The sequence below is a fragment of the Vipera berus genome (assembly GCF_964194415.1).
Source record: "Vipera berus genome assembly, chromosome: Z".
NCBI classification, from domain to species: Eukaryota; Metazoa; Chordata; class Lepidosauria; order Squamata; family Viperidae; genus Vipera; species Vipera berus.
In genome coordinates, this window is record NC_138205.1 from 62,183,050 (window position 1) to 62,201,072 (window position 18,023).

Below are 18,023 nucleotides of genomic sequence, written 5' to 3' on the forward strand. Positions count from 1 at the left end.
CATATCATACAACCCGCCCAAGACGGACCGGCTGCAGACTGGGTGGTAAACCTGCATGATTCCAACGCCCCAGAACTCAACAACTTCAACCGATTCATGTCATCCTTGAGGAGGCGATTCGAGGATCCTTTGGCTGATCGTAAGGCCCGGGAGAGAATCAAAACAGTCAGGAAGGGCAGACGGCCGGTGGCTGAATATACCCAAGAATTCCGAGCCATTGCCAGCAAGCTGAACTGGCCACAAGGTATCCTCCTTAGCCATTTCAAAGATGGGCTAAACTACGACCTGTATGACGCCTACCTGCCTCGAGGAGACCCACACCATCTCAACGACTGGTATGTCCTGGCAGAGGAGGTGTAGATGGACCTACTGAAGAGGCACCACCGGGGGAAACCATGGGCCCGCACGCCACCCGAGCAAACATGCGAGGGGGAAAAACCACCGTCCACAGCTAAGAAATCAACAGGCTGTTTCAAATGCGGGAGAGAGGGCCACCGTGCCGCAAAATGCCACTCAAAAGCCCCCCAGCGTAAATCAGTGGCATCACCTTCCAAGAAACTAGGGAAGCCCCAAAGCAACCCAAAAGAATCTTCCATGAAGGAGACAGAGGCCAAGAACTGGGATTGGATTTCAGCATACACCGCAGGGGCGGTAGACAACTCAGAAGACAGCTCAGAGGGACAACCTTTGATAAGTGGATCCATTCCACCCATCCTTAAGACAGTGACTATATTAGCTTCCTCTATGCCTGAAGCCGTCAAAGAGCCCTAATAGACTCTGGTTGCACCCGCTGCCTCATCAGCCCGACGCGGTGGGAAGATTGAGCACCCCAGTAAGGAGACTAAAACAACCAATCTCCTTTAGCCAATTAGATGGGTCAATAGTGGGGGGGGCAGCTACCCTAGCCACTTTACCAATTCACCTATCCCTGGGGTCCCATGAGGAAGACATAACATTTGTAGTGGCCCCAGGCATGGAATGCCCAATGATTTTAGGACTGGAATGGCTGAAGAAATGGAACCCCGGTATAAATTGGAGGACAGCAGAACTCAACTTCCCAGAGGGGGAGCCTAGGAGCTTAAAACCCCAAAGTATCCCCCCAACCCAAAGAGAGGAGTCAGCATCGGTGGGGGAAGAGAAGGGGTTACCAGAAATACCAGAGGAATATAGGGACCTTGCTGAAGTTTTCAGTGAGGAATGGGCAGATGAGCTTTCCCCCCACCGCCCCACAGACTGCGCTATAGAATTCAAACCCAGGGCAAAACTCCCAAAGCCCAGGATGTATGCCATGAGCCCAAAGGAAACGGCAGAGATGAAAAGATTCATAAAGAAAAACTTAGAAAGAGGATTTATTGAGCCTGCCAAACCCAAAGTGGCCGCCCCGGTTCTGTTCAGGGAGAAGGACGGGTTCTTATTGTTTATGGACTATAGCATGGACTATAGATCCCTAAATGCAATTAGTGAATGTAATCTGTATCCCCTACCCCTAATGAAGGATATGCTATCCCACCTATCAAAAGGAAGGATTTTTACCAAACTAGACCTGAGAGAAGCATATTACCGCATTAGGATTAAGGAAGGAGATGAATGGAGACTGCATTCAACTGCCCAATGAGTTGCTACCAGTTCAAAGTACTGCCATTTGGAGTGCAAGGGCCCCCCGCAGTCTTTATGTAGGTCCTGGTTTACCTAGATGATATCCTTATCTTCACTGAGACCAAAGAGGAACATATCAACCTAGTCAGAGCAGTCCTGAAAAAGTTGCGGGCTGCCCACCTATGTGCTAAACTATCGAAATGTGAATTCCACCAGGAAAGAATAGACTATCTGGGGTATCACATATCCCCAGAGGGCATTGAAATGGACCCTGGGAAAGTCAGGGCAGTATTAGAATGGGCACCCCCCGCACACGGAAGCAATTGCAAAGTTTCCTGGAATTTGCAAATTTCTATCACCAATTCATCCCTTCATTTGCCCAAATAGCCCTGCCCCTCACAAACTTGTTGAAAACGAAGGGGGGGGGGAGTGAAACCCAGCCAGCCTCTGAAGTGGACAATGGAATGTCAAGCAGCATTTGAGAGGGTAAAGAGACTTTTTTCTGCTGAACCTGTCCTGAGACACCCAGATCCCGATAAACCTTTTGTAATACAGGCAGATGCTAGCGATGTAGCGGTGGGAGCCGTATTATTACAGGAAAATGATGAGGGGGCGTTGCAACCATGTGCATATACATCCAGGAAACTCACAGAGACAGAACAACGTTGGCCCGCATGGGAAAAGGAGGCATATTCTGTGAGATGGGCTTTACTTACATGGCACCAGTTCCTGGAAGGAAATAAAATCCCCTTCCAGGTCTGGACAGACCACAAAAATTTGGAAGCACTAAAAACACCCAGGAAACTCACTCCTAAGCAAGCCTGCTGGTCCCAACATTTTCACCGATTCAATTTCACTCTCAAACCCTTACCGGGGGGGGGGGGGCAGAATTTCCTGGCGGATGCATTATCTCGCATGCCCCAATATAACAGGACACGGGTTACTGACTCTAAACCACTTGTGCCTGAACAACAACTGGCAGCACCAGGGCTCAAATAAAAATGAAGCTGAAGGTTCATGAAGCCAAAATGAAGCCAAACTGGAATAGAATTCCAGAAGTGTTTGGAAAGTGATGAATGGTTCCAGAAAAATAGACATGTGTGCACAATTAAAGATGGACTACCCTGGGTGTGTGAGAAGTTATACATACCTGCCAACAAAAGGATCAATTTCATGCAACTGTGCCATGATACAAAATCAGCAGGGCATTTTGGGTTTGTAAAAACCTTACACTTAACTAAAAGGCAATTTTGGTGGCCATCCATGAAAAAGGACATAGAAAGCTATGTGGGCAGCTGTCAAATTTGCGCGATGGCCAAGAGGCTGCAAGGAAAATCGCTAGAACTATTACAACCGGTGGCGAACCCCTCAGCCCCATGGAAAGAAATAACCATTGATTTTATAGTGGAATTACCAGAAAGCAGCGGGAACACGGTAGTCTGGACTGTCACAGATCTGTTTTCTAAACAAGTGCATTTCATACCTTGCCAAAAGATCCCTACTGCAAACGTTTTAGCAAAATTCTTCGTACAGCATATTTACAGATTGCATGGGGAACCACAATGCATCATATCTGATAGAGGGGTACAATTTATGTCGGCATTTTGGAATTACCGAACCAGTAATTCCTGAACTGAAGGAATGGATTGCTCAATTACAAAACATTTGGCCAATCGTTAGGAAAGCTTTAGATGAAGCTAGACAAGCATATAAGACACAGGCGGACAAAAAAAGAGTCGATCCCATACCATTCAGGGTGGGAGAGATGGTATATTTATCCACAAAATACCTTAAATCACTACAACCCTGTAAAAAACTCGGACCAAAATATATTGGACCTTTTCCAATTAAAAGAATCATAAACCCAGTAACAGTTGAATTAGGACTACCCAAAAATCTTAGACAAATACACCCAATTTTTCACTGCAGTTTATAAAAAGAGAACAACAGTCACCCCTACGAACAAAAACCCCACCACCACCACCTCCCATCATGGTGGAAGGAGAACAACACTTTGAGGTGAAGGAAATCCTAGATTCCAGGAAACACCAGTATATAGTAGCTTGGAAACACCTCCCCTCCTCAGAAAATGAGTGGGTCAATAAACACCACGTTAAAGCACCAAAGTTACTTAAGAGGTTTCATGCAGAATATCCTAACAAACTGGGCTAACATTTATGTTTTATTTCCTCTACAGATGGACCTATCTTTCTTTTAAGGGGAGCAGATTGTCAGAATCCATTTATATCCCATTCATAAATCCCTATCTGTATGTTCTAAAATCTTACACCCCTCACTGGATTCTGCCATTCCCAAGGATGAGAAGAGAAGATGTTAATTGGTCATCCCTATCCATTTGATGCAAGGGTGTTTATTTTAGCCTGCCTGGAGGCCGTCATTAGAACAGGGGAAGAACCTCTGAACTGAGAAGAACAAAGAAAGGGAGGGGGGGAGAGATCTGGTTTGTATCTCCGATTAAAATCTGAAAGGGAGGAAGGAAATGTCCTAAATGCATGGAAGATCCCTCTTCCCTTGGAAGTTTTGACACTAGAAGCTTAATTGATCCGGGGCTGACCAAATGGACTGAGGGGAGGGGACACTTTAAAAGTATCAATCTGTAACACAGTTTTCAGATCCTGTCTAGATTTTCCACTGACAATCATGTTTTAGTAAAAATTTCTTTTTGGACAATTCTGTCTCCAAGAGTTCTGCTTTCCTAAGACGTGGATTGGGGTGGGACCTGACATGTTTGCAGCATCTTGGATTCATGTGAATCCTGTAATTTCTCCAACTGTCTTCTGACAAGGAAAGTTAATGGGAGAAGCCAGATTCACTTAACAGCTCTATGATTCACTTAGCAACTGTAACAATTCACTTAACAATTATGGCAAAACAGTTTTAAAATGGGGTGCAACTCACTTAACAACTACTTGCTTAGCAATAGACATTTTGGGCTCAATTGTGGTCATAAATGGAGGACTACCTATACCACACAGAGGACTGTTGAAAACAGCATCACATAAAATATTTTAAATCTAAACTACTTATTGTGGCACACAAAATGCAAAATTTATCACATACTAAAAATCTTAATAAAATCTTGATTAAAAATCAATCTATTATATCTTGATACATACTCAGTAACATAATTTCTATTTCATAGAAGTGAATTACAGAATACAGAATAATAAAGTTGGAAGGGACCTTCCAAATGTACCTTCCTGTGCGAACATGAGTGCCTGCCACTTCCACAGCCTTGTTCTGATCTGGAGTGTTGCCTATACCTTCCCGCTTAGTGTCATCTGCAAACTTGATGACTTCCCCTTCTATTCCCTCATCTAAGTCATTTATGAAGATATTGAAGAGTACTAGGCTTAAGACAGAATCTTGTGGCACCTCACTGCTTACTTCTCTCCATGTAGACTTAGTACTATTAAGGACTATTCATTGAGTGGAATTTGTCAGCCAGTTACTAATCCATCTGGTGGTGAAGCTGTCTATCCTTCATTTTTCTAGCTTACCAAGAAGAAAATAATATAAAGTAATGTAATCTAAAGAATCTGAGCATATGCAATTAAAATAAAATTAAAAACTAACAGTAAAGAAGCATTTTGGCTCTTTATTAGTTATGATAACCATCATCTCAAATGAATAATTCATGGAGAGGGAAAGAGAAAGACCATCAAGGTAGTGGTGCATATTAATAAATATGGAGAAATTCATCATACATTTGTCAGTGTAAAAGGAAAGTGATTCAGCAAAGGAACTGCCACCAAAGAAATTAAAACCGGTACTTTTTTTTTACAGTTTGTAACATTTTATTACATTATGGAATAAAATACAAAAATACAAAAGCAAATAGTAGACACAGTGGAGAGGGAAAGGGGGGGAAATGAGGGGGAGAAGGGAAAAAGAAAAGGCATTGACTTCTAACTTCATCTGTTGCAGTAGAAGGAAACATTAACACTGAACCTCAACTTTTTACTTTTCCATAATATTATAAACTACCTATTTCTATAGCAACAAATGAATGTAACCACTAAAACCCAAATCCCTTCCTTCTTTTAGTCATCAGGTTTTTGACACCTTGCTAAGCACTTGTGGGACTAAAAGTGGTACAATCTATGAAAAGGTCAAAGAGCTCTGCTCTAGACTATTCCAGAATCTCTCTCTAGTATTACCTATAGTGTTTTATGCAATCCATCTTTTTTACATCTCTGCCATTCCTTGATTCCATTTCTAACTCTCATTCTTCCATAATTGCTCCTTTGCTCCTCAGAGCTTAGCAGTTTCCCCCCTTGCTGCAATCTACCTAAGGCTGATCGTTCCATTACTGTTCTTAGTTAAAAAACAGGAATATTGCATAGAATATATAGTTTTAATCTTAATGCATGCCCTTTAGGCAACCTATATACAACACAATTCTCTACAAACAAATTATACTTTTCCAATATTAAATAATGTAATTACCTAAGAACCTAAAGTTAACCTAAAAATATGTTTCTGATTGAGCCCCAAATCGAAATTAATCAGTATGCCTACAAGTATAAATTACATTTTTTCAGGATAATTAAAATACTGTCTCTCTAGAAAGATTTACCAGCTATAAATACTGAGTGATTATATTTTCCATGTTCTCTCAGTTTAATGTTAGTATTATACTAACATGGTGTGGTAGGATGGAGGGTTTGTTGTCACTGTGTGTTGGGGGGAGAGAGCACGGGGGGAGGCTCAGCTAATCTCAATGTACACATGTTGTACTTTGACAATAAAGGTTTATTATACTATAAACTCCATAATAAGTGTGATACAAATTATAAAAGTCTGCCATCTCATTTATGAAGAAAATGATAAATAAATTAAAATAATAAGTTACCTAAATACATTTTCCCACAATTCCTTTTGTGGAAAATAGTTGTGGAATACTTGTAGAATACTTGTAGAATAAGTAAAAATTATCCTACCAGAGCAATATATTTTAATACTTGTAAAACATATTCTGATAACCAGGGTTTTTCTTAAAAAAAAAGGTGCAGGAACTCTCATCTTGGTGGGCGCAGGGGGTGGGGGGGCAGCGCTGCTGCGGTCATGAGCATGAGGGATGTTGGTGGTGGGCTGTCCCCCGGGGCCGGAGCCGGCATGGCTGGTGCAATGGGAGCAGCGGGGCCTGCTCTATGGAGCAGGGCAGCACGAGGTGGGCGGCGGAGGCGTGGCAGGCCAGACGATGCAGGGCAGTCACTTAGGTGTGCAGGGTGAGGCGATGGTGGCGCAGGTCCAGCACTGGGTAGGCCACCAGCCTGGCTGACACGGGTGAGCACAAGGAAGGAGTGTACATGGACTCCTCAGAACCCACCTCCCACTCCTTGTCCTCTCTTACTTACCTAGTTGAGATGGTGTAGTTGGGCAACAGGGAGGGATGCAAACTTCCTGCCAACTCACCTTCGCTGCAGACAACTTGCCAGTGCAATGTTTGCCAGCTAGGTCTTTTGGTGCTCTCAGCAGCAATTCCTATTGGCTTTCAAGTAGCATAGCTTGTGGGAAAGAGGAAGTAACATAGCTTGTGCAAAAGCTTTTTTTGTGTGTGTGCAAAAAAAAAAGGTGCCGGAATGCCATTCAGAGCGTTCAATGAGAAAAAAGCCCTGCTTTTATGTTTTGATCTTATGATTTTAAAAATATATTTTTTTCTATTGTAAGTTGCCTCACACCTCGCCATGTGGATTGCATACAAATATATAATCGGTAAATAAAGGTAGAACATATGTTAAATATACATCAAATGATAATATGCTTCCCTACAAAGTCAATTCTTGCTCAACAACAGACCAAGGAGTTAACTCGGAAAGGCAAGAGGAAAGTCTAGAAGAGGTCTGTGCAACTTGTAGAAGGGAAAGGCCCACACTGATAAATTAAAAATCTTTGTGGTCTGCAAAGGAATGCTGGTGGGCTAATCAATATTTGGTGACTAGAGGAGCATCTACAGTGTTGGAGCTCGTGGTCATGGAGGCACTAGGCAACATGACTTTTAGGGCAGTGGTAGTGATTTTATTACTTTAAAAAAAAGTCTGTGCTCTGTCCAAGGGTGCTTGGCAGGCTGCACGTACAGGCCTGGTCTAGAATTTATTTTGGAGCATTCAACTATCTAGAGCAGGCATGTCGAACTCATTTTGTTTGAGGCAACTTCTTATAAAAGAATTGCCATTAATTTCTTTTAATAAAATAATTTAAATCAATTTTTCACTTGATTTCAAATTAAATGAATTATATTGGTTGACAATGAGATTTTTTTAGTACAATTGCCAAATGCAATAAACTGGTTTTAAGTATATGTTACTGGAAGGAAAAAGCAATCCCTGCTGCGTTACTGATCCCAAAGAACCATTTGCATGTATTCAGGTATCCTTAGGGTGTAATAGTTATGGATGAGAAATATTGGTTGCAAAGTTGGCATTTCTGGATGTAATACAGATATTTTGGACTTATTTTTGTTTCTTTGCATGTTTGATATTTTTAAAAAGGCATATGCAACTGACTATGCTTATGCACATATGTAACATCCTTTTGCTAGAATACATGACCACTGCTTTTCCAGAATGTGAAAAGTGAAAGATTGCACTAAACAAAATTTTAATGTATGGATAATACCACCAGAAATTATTTTAGCCTTTTTAATAAATGTTGTTATTGATGTTAAGCTCACCATGGAAAACATCATATATTGTTATGTATAAAGGCCACATGACCTCTCTGTGGTCATGTGGCTGGCATGACTAGACGCACGGAACGCTGTTACCTTCCCACCGTAGTGGTCCCTATTTTTCTACTTGCATTTTTACGTGCTTTCAAACTGCTAGGCTGGCAGAAGCTGGGATGAATAACAGGTGCTCACTCTGTTATGTATATACTAGGTTAATTATTTAAAGACTGAAGTGTAACATAACTAGATTCTAAATAATCCATTTTTCAAAACACACAACAGTCCAAACAGTAAAAGTAAAGTCTAAATTAAGAATGTTTCATTCTTAAGAATTGTTTAATTTAAAGTGGTTTAGTTGTAATAGATGGTTAGATTCAAAATAGTTTTCAATAGTACAAAATAGTACAAAAGATACTATTTTTTCTAGCATCAGCTAAATTAGACATATTACATTGAGAAAAATGTTTCCCATTTCTTTCCTGTTAACTTTATGAAATCATCATTGCAGAAATGTTAACATAGGAAATAGATTATTTTGTTATCTAATTTTACCTTCCAAAAGACAGAAGCAGATGAAAAATCTGAGGTTCTTTCCTGTTGGCTTTTTTGAATTAGCTGCTTTAGATTCTAAAAGTTTAGTTCCTAAAGAAGTAACCCTGTAAATAATTTTAATGTCCTCCTCTAGTGCAGGGGTAAGCAACCATGGCTCTTTTATGACTCGTGGACTTCAACTCCCAGAATTCTTGAGCCAGCATGGCTCAGCTTGGAAACCTCTCCTTTTCCCCTCAGCATGGCTGGCTCAGGATTTCTGAGAGTTGAAGTCCACGAGTCATAAAAAGAGCCAAGATTGCCTAGGCATGCAATAGGCTTAGGAAAGCCAATAGAGGGAGTTTCTTTTTTCTTTTGCAAAAAAAGGTGCCAGAACACCATTCTGAGCGTTCTATGAGAAAAAAAGCCCTGCTGATAGCATAAGGCATTGATGCTACTAAGAATGACATATCTAGAATTATGCAACTTCAGTACCTGGTAGTGTATAAAATCCAGTATTTGAAACTGATCACAGCCTTCCTTGTTAAAATATATTATTTCATTTAACATTGTAGGTTGTTTTGGTAGTACTTAAAATGCAAAAAGATAAGGATGTGATAATAACCTCACAATTCCGATTGTTGACAAATCAACAGGAAGAGCAGATCAACAATGAATGAACAACCTCTAATTCACCACAATCAGTGTTGCCTTACCATGAATTCTTCCAGTGTCCGGTAGATTTTCCCATGGAAATCACAATAATTTTTACGTTCTTTGCACTGTGGACAGCATTGAGTAGTGTCAACATGAATACAGCGAGGGTGGAGTCTAGGGCATTCTGGCTGGATGCACAACGGACCTTCTTCAGTACAAAGACAAGGGCATGCAGAGGGTCCTGGAGTAAACTTCTCCCCAATTGCATAAACAAAGCCACTCTCATCCACACAGCCTTTTCCACGGTAGTCTGGATAAATATATTCCTCTGGGGGTTCGGATGTGGTATCAGCAATAATATCTAAGAGGGAGAAATCTTCAGCAGCAGGAAGTTCCTCTTGAATATCTTTGACCTGATTATGAGTTTCGAGATTCCCAAACTTATTATTTGTTGCCTGAATACTCATAACCTGTTTTTGCTTTGTCCAAGATTCTTTATTAGAGTAATTTCTGTTGCCTTTGCTTTTCCAGTCCCTGGTGCCTTCTTCTCTTCCATTCATAGTCATTTCATTCATTTTTCCTGGTCCATGATTCTGTCTTTCCTGGGCTAATGATTGATATTTTTTTTCCTCACTTGTTTTTATCTCCTGCTTGTCTTGAGCCTTGGATAGTTTTTGCAATGGTGTAGTAGAATTACACAGAACAACCATCAGGCAGCATGTCATAAGAAGAGAACTAGAAAGAGCCCCAAATGCCATTGCAGTATTAATGGGAATCATCTAAGGCATCTCAGATGGACAAAACATATTTCATTCAAATCAAAGGATGTCGGCCAGTCAATACACAGTCCCTGGGAAGAGATGAGTTAGAATACTTCAAATGATTCTGCATTTTTATATAGAAAACAGTGTGTGTGTGTGTGTGTGTGTGTGTGTGTGTAAAAATGAAAAGCAGGCCAAGAAAAACACTGGCTCTTAGAGATTCAGTTTCAAAATATAGCATAACTATGGACGTTGAACACTCCTGAATACACTGATGCTTTTCAACTTCAGCTTCCCATATCTGAGAGTAGAATAAGAATCTACATCACTTAAACAGATAACTAAATAACTTTTTAAAAAGAAATAGGATGAGAAATTTGCCCTTTTAGTAATTATAAATTGCTGGGGAAGAAAATCACTATAATGCTTAGATGTCAATACAAAAAAATTTAAAAGTACATTAACTGAGGGAAGAGGAAGTTGGGAAGAGGAAGGGGTAGAATTACTTCACAACAGTAGTAAATTCTAACAAGATAATGAGTTTACCTTTAAAATATTGGTTTTAGTGTTTGTGTGTGTGTGCGTGTATGTTTGAGTGAGAGGGAGGACAAAGTAATCATTGCTTTTTTACAAATTGTACATAAACAAAAAAAGAACAAAATTATCCAGAACATAGAACAATGTAGACAAGTACTATAAATTCATCAATATTTTAAATCTCTGCTTGAGCATTTTGTAAACTTCAAAACCTAGATATGAAATGGCATCTCTCTCTCTCTGCTAGTCAATGAGCAAAATTAATATTTTATTTGATGTATATTTCACCCCTCTATTCCTTAGTTCATAAAGCGTATCTCTTTCTTGTAATCCATTATCTCAATGGATATTTTAATAAATATCCATCTATAGGCTTACTCATGACTTTACATGATAGACTGAACAATTCTATACAATTTCAAAATGTTCCCATCAAAAATGTATTATATGCTTTTAAATATATATATACATATACATATACATATACATATACATATACATATATATATATATATATATATATATATATATATATATATATATATATATATATATATATATATATATATATTCAAAAATAATCATTTTTTAAAAACATCCATAAAAACTTTTTTTAGTACAGAAAAGTCCTATTGTCTAACATTAAAAAAAACAGGAAGCAAACCTTATTACATATAAACAGATGCTGAGAAAAGGCAAGGAATTATTTTAAATAATTATAGTAAATAGTATTTACATTTAAGAATCTTATCTTCAATTTCTAAATTTCAGCATTATGTAGTATCGTGTGCTCAGAAATTAAACCTGTTGTTCAATAAACTTATTCCTTAAGCAACTGCATACAAAAACAAAAGCTTAAAAGACAAAAATGTTTACTGCAGTGTGTAAACAGTTCCATATCCTGATGAAGGAAGTTCCATAGAGTCTTTCTTTTCAACAAGTCTTTCAAATTGAGGTGCTCAAATTTTATTTTTATTTTTAAAAAACAAGTTTTATTACTTTTCTAATTTTACATCCAAAATATTTATGAAGCAATGTGGTGACTGGATAATCAAAAGTCCAAGAACAAAATCTTTTTGTACATAGGTCAGGATAGATCAACAAAAATTCCCTCTCCAATTCCCTTAATCATAATATCAAAATTAAATTAATACATTTCTGGTTGTGACAGATTCAATTAGAACAATTATCAATATATTTTCACAGATACTTATCCATGTCCTGTTTTAAAGTTTTATCTAATTTCAATACAGTGCTCCAAATTAGCCTATGGTATCTAAGAAACTTAATTTTCAGGTAACCCACATTTCCCCTATTTCATTATATAGTAGTTATCATATCTGAAATACATACATTGTTCATTTAAGTGAATTCTTGTTGTATTTCAAAAACATATTCTATCATCTTTGTAATTATCAATAATTAGCAAGGTATCTTTTGTTGTGATTTTTAAGGGAATGAAAATTAGCTACTAGAGCATAACTTTGAATTATATTATAAAGGTGCTCAATTTTTCAAGGTGAGAGGGTGTTGAGGAGATACATTAGGGAAATTAAAGAGGAACATTCATGGATTTAGACTCTAAAATACTCCCCAGAATATGTTGTTCATCCTAAATTTTGCACCTAAACACTGAAATAATCCATCAGATTTGATGGAAGATGAAATATTGCAACAATATATACAAGAGCACACAAGCCTATATAAAGCAACCACTTTGCTGAAGTTATTTATTTAACATACGGAATATCATACATGGACTAGCAAAATATATTAATATTTCACTTAGATCAGTAAAACACAGACAAAAAATAAATGTTAAAAAGATCTATGTTCAAATACCAATGTCTAGGCCATTTGCTGAAGTTAAATCTGGATTTTGCAAGTGCCTTAGGAAATGAGATGTGTTTCTCAAAAGCTTATGCCTTGTAATAAAATTTGTTCTGGAAAGGCTTTACCAGACTCTTCCTGGTTTTTATCTGAGAACTAGGTACTGTATGTTGAATTTCATTATGACAGAAACAGGACAGAAAATCTAGCAAATAATATAAATCAAATGTTCATATATCTTACTCTCTGTGAAGATTCCCCCCTCCATTTTGTATTTATCTTCATTTAATTTAAAAAAATGGAGGGGGGAATCTTCACAGAGATATGGCATTTTTTAAAAAAAAAATACAACCAAATACCTATTTCAAGGAAGCTTGGTGGTGAGCTAACTAGCAGAACTAAGGATAGGATGGAAAACAGTATGTATCAATGCAGTTACACGGATTGTACCTTAACGTAAATCAATTAAAGGAAATAACCGCCTATGATAGCCTTGCAGCAATAAGCTTCTTCTTGGTTAAGCTGAGTACTTTGCCTTTATCGCTGCACACATACAATACACATAGACTACAACTTTCCCGCCCCCCCCCAGTCCCCAGTGCAAAAGTTCCCGCTGCTGCTCTGGCCCCAAAGGACAGGAAGAGCTCTTCCTCTCTTTACCTTCCATTGCATAGCCTTGCATAGCCTTTAGTAGGCTGATTTTTTCCTTCCCTTCATTCCAGATCGGTCAGCGATTGCTCCTCGGCTCGGGAAAGCAAGCAGCTCGTCTTTTGTCTCCCATCCTCCGTCCGGAAGGCAGAAAATCCGACCGGCGACTGGGGCCTCCACTCCCGCCCGCTGCCCACTTCTCTTCGTTTAAGAAGTGAAGCCTCAATTCCAATTACCCGAGCGCAAAGACGGGCTCCTCCCTGGCGTTTTCACAATACGATTTTCTTGGAGCACGCTTGTCCCCTCCTTCTTCGATCCGCGTAAGGGTAGCCTGAAGAGTACTTTCCTCCGCTTTGAGTGGCTTCGTCCCTCTCTCGATTGTTTGCCGACCTCCGGAATTGCCGCCTGCTCTCGAAACGTAATTTGTTGCCCCACGGAAGGGTGATTTGCCGGGGTTGCCAGGGGTGAGAGAGCGCTTGCAAAAATGATGCCCGCAAGCTGGCTTCGAGATGCAATAGCTCTGTGAGTTCCTTGTCGCCTGCTCTGGTTCCGCTTTCGTGAAGCAGCGGGAGGAGGCTTATTTCTGGTCGGGAACTGATAGCGATGATGACATCGCCATCTAATTTATACAACACTTTGCACATTAGATAAGACGAGCAGAAGGAAATGTGAGAAACGCGGGAGCGCGGACAATGGCGTTTCTATTGCTTTTGCAAGAAGGAACATTGTATTGGAAACAAGAGACAAATCAGTGTAAGAAACACGCATGCCACCTAACCTGCATGTTCAGATGGTATTGTAGGTAAATACTGCTCCAATTCATTCATTTCTTTAAGTTATGCGCTCTCTCTTTTATCCCCTTCTACCTTCAGGACAAAACTATACTGATTTCCATTTTTTGCATTTAATAAAATAGAGAATATGAGAGAAAGATTCCCCCTGCCCCAAGTGAATGAGGAGCGTTGGGTAGAGAAGGCATGTAATTTCCCTGCTTTAATCCCTTCCTGTGCACTATGGGAAGAATATGCAAGTATTTGTAAACAGATGTAGAGAAGTACACTTTCTTTTCCCAACATGCACCTTGTACTAAGATACCTTGTACTTTTCAATAGTTAAAATATTTACCAAAATAGTTAAAATGTTATCAAATTTTGCTTAAGTGATCTTTCCCTGCTTATACCTAACTATAGCACGAACACTTTCTGGAAATTGTTGTTGTTAGCTGCGAAGTCGTGTCCGACTCCTCGCAACCCTATGGACAACGTTCCTCCAGGCCTTCCTGTCCTCTACCATCTTCTGGAGTCCATTTAAGCTCACCCCTACTGCTTCAGTGAACTTCTATTGCCCTCAATCTTTCCCAGCATTAGGTTCTTCCTTCTCATTAGGTGGCCAAAGTATTTGAGTTTTAGCTTCAGGATCTGGCCTTCTAAAGAGCAGTCAGGGTTGATCTCCTCTAGGACTGACCGGTTTGATCGCCTTGCAGTCCAAGGGACTCGCAGGAGTCTTCTCCAGCACCAGAGTTCAAAGGCCTCAATTCTTCGGTGCTCAGCCTTTCTTATGGTCCAACTTTCACTGCCATACATTGCAACAGGGAAGACCATAGCCTTGACTATACGCACTTTTGTTGACAGGGTGATATCTCTGCTTTTTAGTGTGCTGTCTAGATTTGCCATTGCTTTCCTCCCAAGGAGCAAGCGTCTTTTAATTTCTTGGCTACAGTCCCCATCTGCAGTGATCTTGGAGCCCAGGAAAATAAAATCTGTCACTACCTCCATTTCTTCCCCTTCTATTTGCCAGGAATTGAGAGGGCTGGATGTCATGATCTTGGTTTTCTTAATGTTAAGTTTCAACCCAACTTTTGCACTCCTTCTTCACCTGCAACAAGAGGCTCTTTAGTTCTTCTTCACTTTCTGCCATTAGAGTGGTATCATCTGCATATCTTAGGTTGTTGATATTTCTTCCGGCAATCTTAATTCCAACTTTTGATTCCTCTAACCCTGCCTTTCTCATGATGTGCTCTGCATATAAGTTAAATAGGCAGGGGGACAGTATACAGCCTTGCCGGACTCCTTTCCCAATTTTGAACTAATCAGTGGTTCTGTGTCCTGTTCTCACTGTTGCTCCTTGGCCCACATATAGGTTTCTCAAGAGACAAATAAGATGTTCTGGTATGCCCATCTCTTTAAGAACTTGCCACAGTTTGTTATGATCCACACAATCAAAAGCTTTAGCAATGAAGCAGAAGTAGATGTTTTTCTGGAACTCCCTAGCTTTCTCCATGAGCGAACGTATGTTGGCAATTTGATTTTTTATTTGATTTTTTATTTTAATCCCATTTATATCCTGCCCTTCTCCGAAGACTCAGGGCGGCTTACAATCTAAGCACAAATCAAATGTGCTTAGCAATAGCCTTCATTCTATGTATATGCCTACTTATTAGGGCTTTCGCCCCCCCCCCCCAAGCTGTACTTCTGGTAGTTCTCGGTCCACATACTGCTGGAGTCTAGCTTGTAGGATATTAAGCATAACTTTGCTAGCATGAGAAATGAGTGCAATGGTACGATAGTTTGAACATTCTTTGGCACTGCCTTTCTTTGGAATTGGAATGTAAACTGATCTTTTCCAATCCTGTGGCCACTGTTGGGTTTTCCAAATTTGCTGGCAAATTCAGTGTAGCACTTTTACTGCATCGTCTTTTAAGATTTTGAATAGCTCAGCTGGAATACTGTCACCTCCACTAGCTTTGTTGTTGCTCAGCTTTTCTAAGGCCCACTTCACTTCACATTCTAGGATGTCTGGCTTGAGGTGAGTGACCACCTCATTGTGATTATCAGGGACAATAAGCTCATCCTTATATAGTTCTTCTGTGTAATTTTGCCACCTCTTCTTAATCTCTTCTGCCTCTGTTAGGTCCTTGCCATTTTGGTCCTTTATCATGCCCATTTTTGGATGAAACGTTCCCTTCATCTCTCCAATTTTCTTGAAAAGATCTCTGGTCCTCCCTATTCTATTGTTTTCTTCTATTTCTTTGCACTGTTCATTTAAGAAGGCATTCTTATCTCTTCTAGCCATTCTCTGGAATTCTGCATTCAATATGGCGTATCTTTCTTTTTCTCCCTTGCCTTTCACTTCTCTCCTTTCCTCAGCTATTTGCAAAGCTTCCTCAGACAGCCATTTTGCTTTCTTGCATTTCTTTTTCTTTGAGATGGTTTTGGTTGCTACCTGTTTTACAATGTCGCAAACCTCTGTCCATAGTTCTTCAGGCACTCTGTCTATCAGATCTAATTCCTTAAATCTATATGTCACCTCTACTGTATATTCAACAGGGATATGATTTAATTCATACCTGAGTGGCCTAGTGCTTTTTCCTACTTTCTTCAGTTTAAGCCTAAAGTTTGCAATGAGAAGCTCATGGTCTGTGCCACAGTCAGCTCCTGGTCTTGTTTTTACTGACTGTATAGAGCTCCTCCATCTTTGGCTGCAGAGCATATAGTCAATCTGATTTCTGTGTTGACCGTCTGGTGATGTCCATGTGTAGAGCCATCTCTTGGGTTGTTGGAAAAGAGTGTTTGCTATGACCATCGTATTCTCTTGATAAAATTCTATCAGCCTGTGCCCTGCTTCATTTTGTACTCCAAGGCCAAACTTGCCTGTTATTCCGGTTATCTTTTGGCTTCCTACTTCAGCATTCCAATCCCCCATGATGATAAGGACATCATTTTTTTGGTTTTAGTTCTATAAGGTGCTGTAGAGCTTCATAAAACTGGTCAATTTCATCCTCTTCAGCACTTGTGGTTGGGGCATAGAGTTGGACTACTGTGATATTGAATGGTTTGCCTTGGATTCGAACTGAGATCATTCTGTCATTTTGAGGATTGTATCCCAGTATTGCTTTTCCTACTCTTTTATTGACTATGAAGGCTACTCCATTTCTTCTGAGGGATTCTTGCCCACAGTAGTATACCTGATGGTCATCTGAATTAAATTCACCCATTCCTGTCCATTTTAGTTCGCTGATACCTAAGATGTCGATGTTCAGTCTTGTCATCTCTTTTGTTACCACGTCCAGCTTTCCTTGATTCATGGATCTTACATTCCAGGTTTCTATGGAGAAAAAATCTTTACAGCATCGGACTTTCCTTTCACCACCAGACATATCCACAGCTGAGCGTCCTTTCGGCTTTGGCCCAGTCGCTTCATTCTTTCTGGCGCTACTAGTACTAGCCCTCTGCTCTTCCCCAGTAGCATATTGGATGCCTTCCGACCTGAAGGGCTCATCTTCCAGCGTCATATCGTTTTGCCTTTTGGTACTGTCCATAGGGTTTTCATGGCAAAGATACTGGAGTGGGTTGCCATTTCCTTCTCCAGTGGATCACGTTTTGTCAGAACTCTCTGCTATGACCTTTCCGTCTTGGGTGGCCCTGCACGGCATAGCTCATAGCTTCATTGAATTATGCAAGCTCCTTCGCCACAACAAGGCAGTAATCCATGAAGGGGTTTCTGGAAATACTATGATGCTATCTTCATACTTTCATCACTGGTTTGAAAGTATTTTCCCAGTTGCAAAGGCAGCTTTAAAATGTAAAAATATGTTAAGCTTAATGCCCTATTACCTTAAAATAAGTGACTTCAATGACTTGAAATACGCAAAGGAAGTAGGGTAGGATGAGCATTAATTTAATTAATCAGAATAGAGCTGAAAGGGACCTTGGAGGCCTTCTAGTCCAGCCCTCTGCTCAAGCAGGAGACCCTATATCATTTCAGAGAAGTGG

The 18,023-nt window shown here is 39.9% G+C and overlaps 1 protein-coding gene across 1 annotated transcript in view; it reads right to left on the reverse strand.

Annotated features, from left to right (window-relative positions):
• The window catches only part of VWC2 (von Willebrand factor C domain containing 2), a 91,248-nt gene extending 81,231 nt beyond the window's left edge, over positions 1–10,017 (reverse strand). The window contains exon 1 of the mRNA XM_081343635.1: positions 9,535–10,017. Within this exon, the coding sequence (XP_081199761.1) occupies positions 9,535–9,942 (408 nt within the window). The 5' untranslated portion in view covers positions 9,943–10,017. The remainder of the gene's footprint in view (positions 1–9,534) is intronic.
• Positions 10,018–18,023: the final 8,006 nt, after the last annotated feature.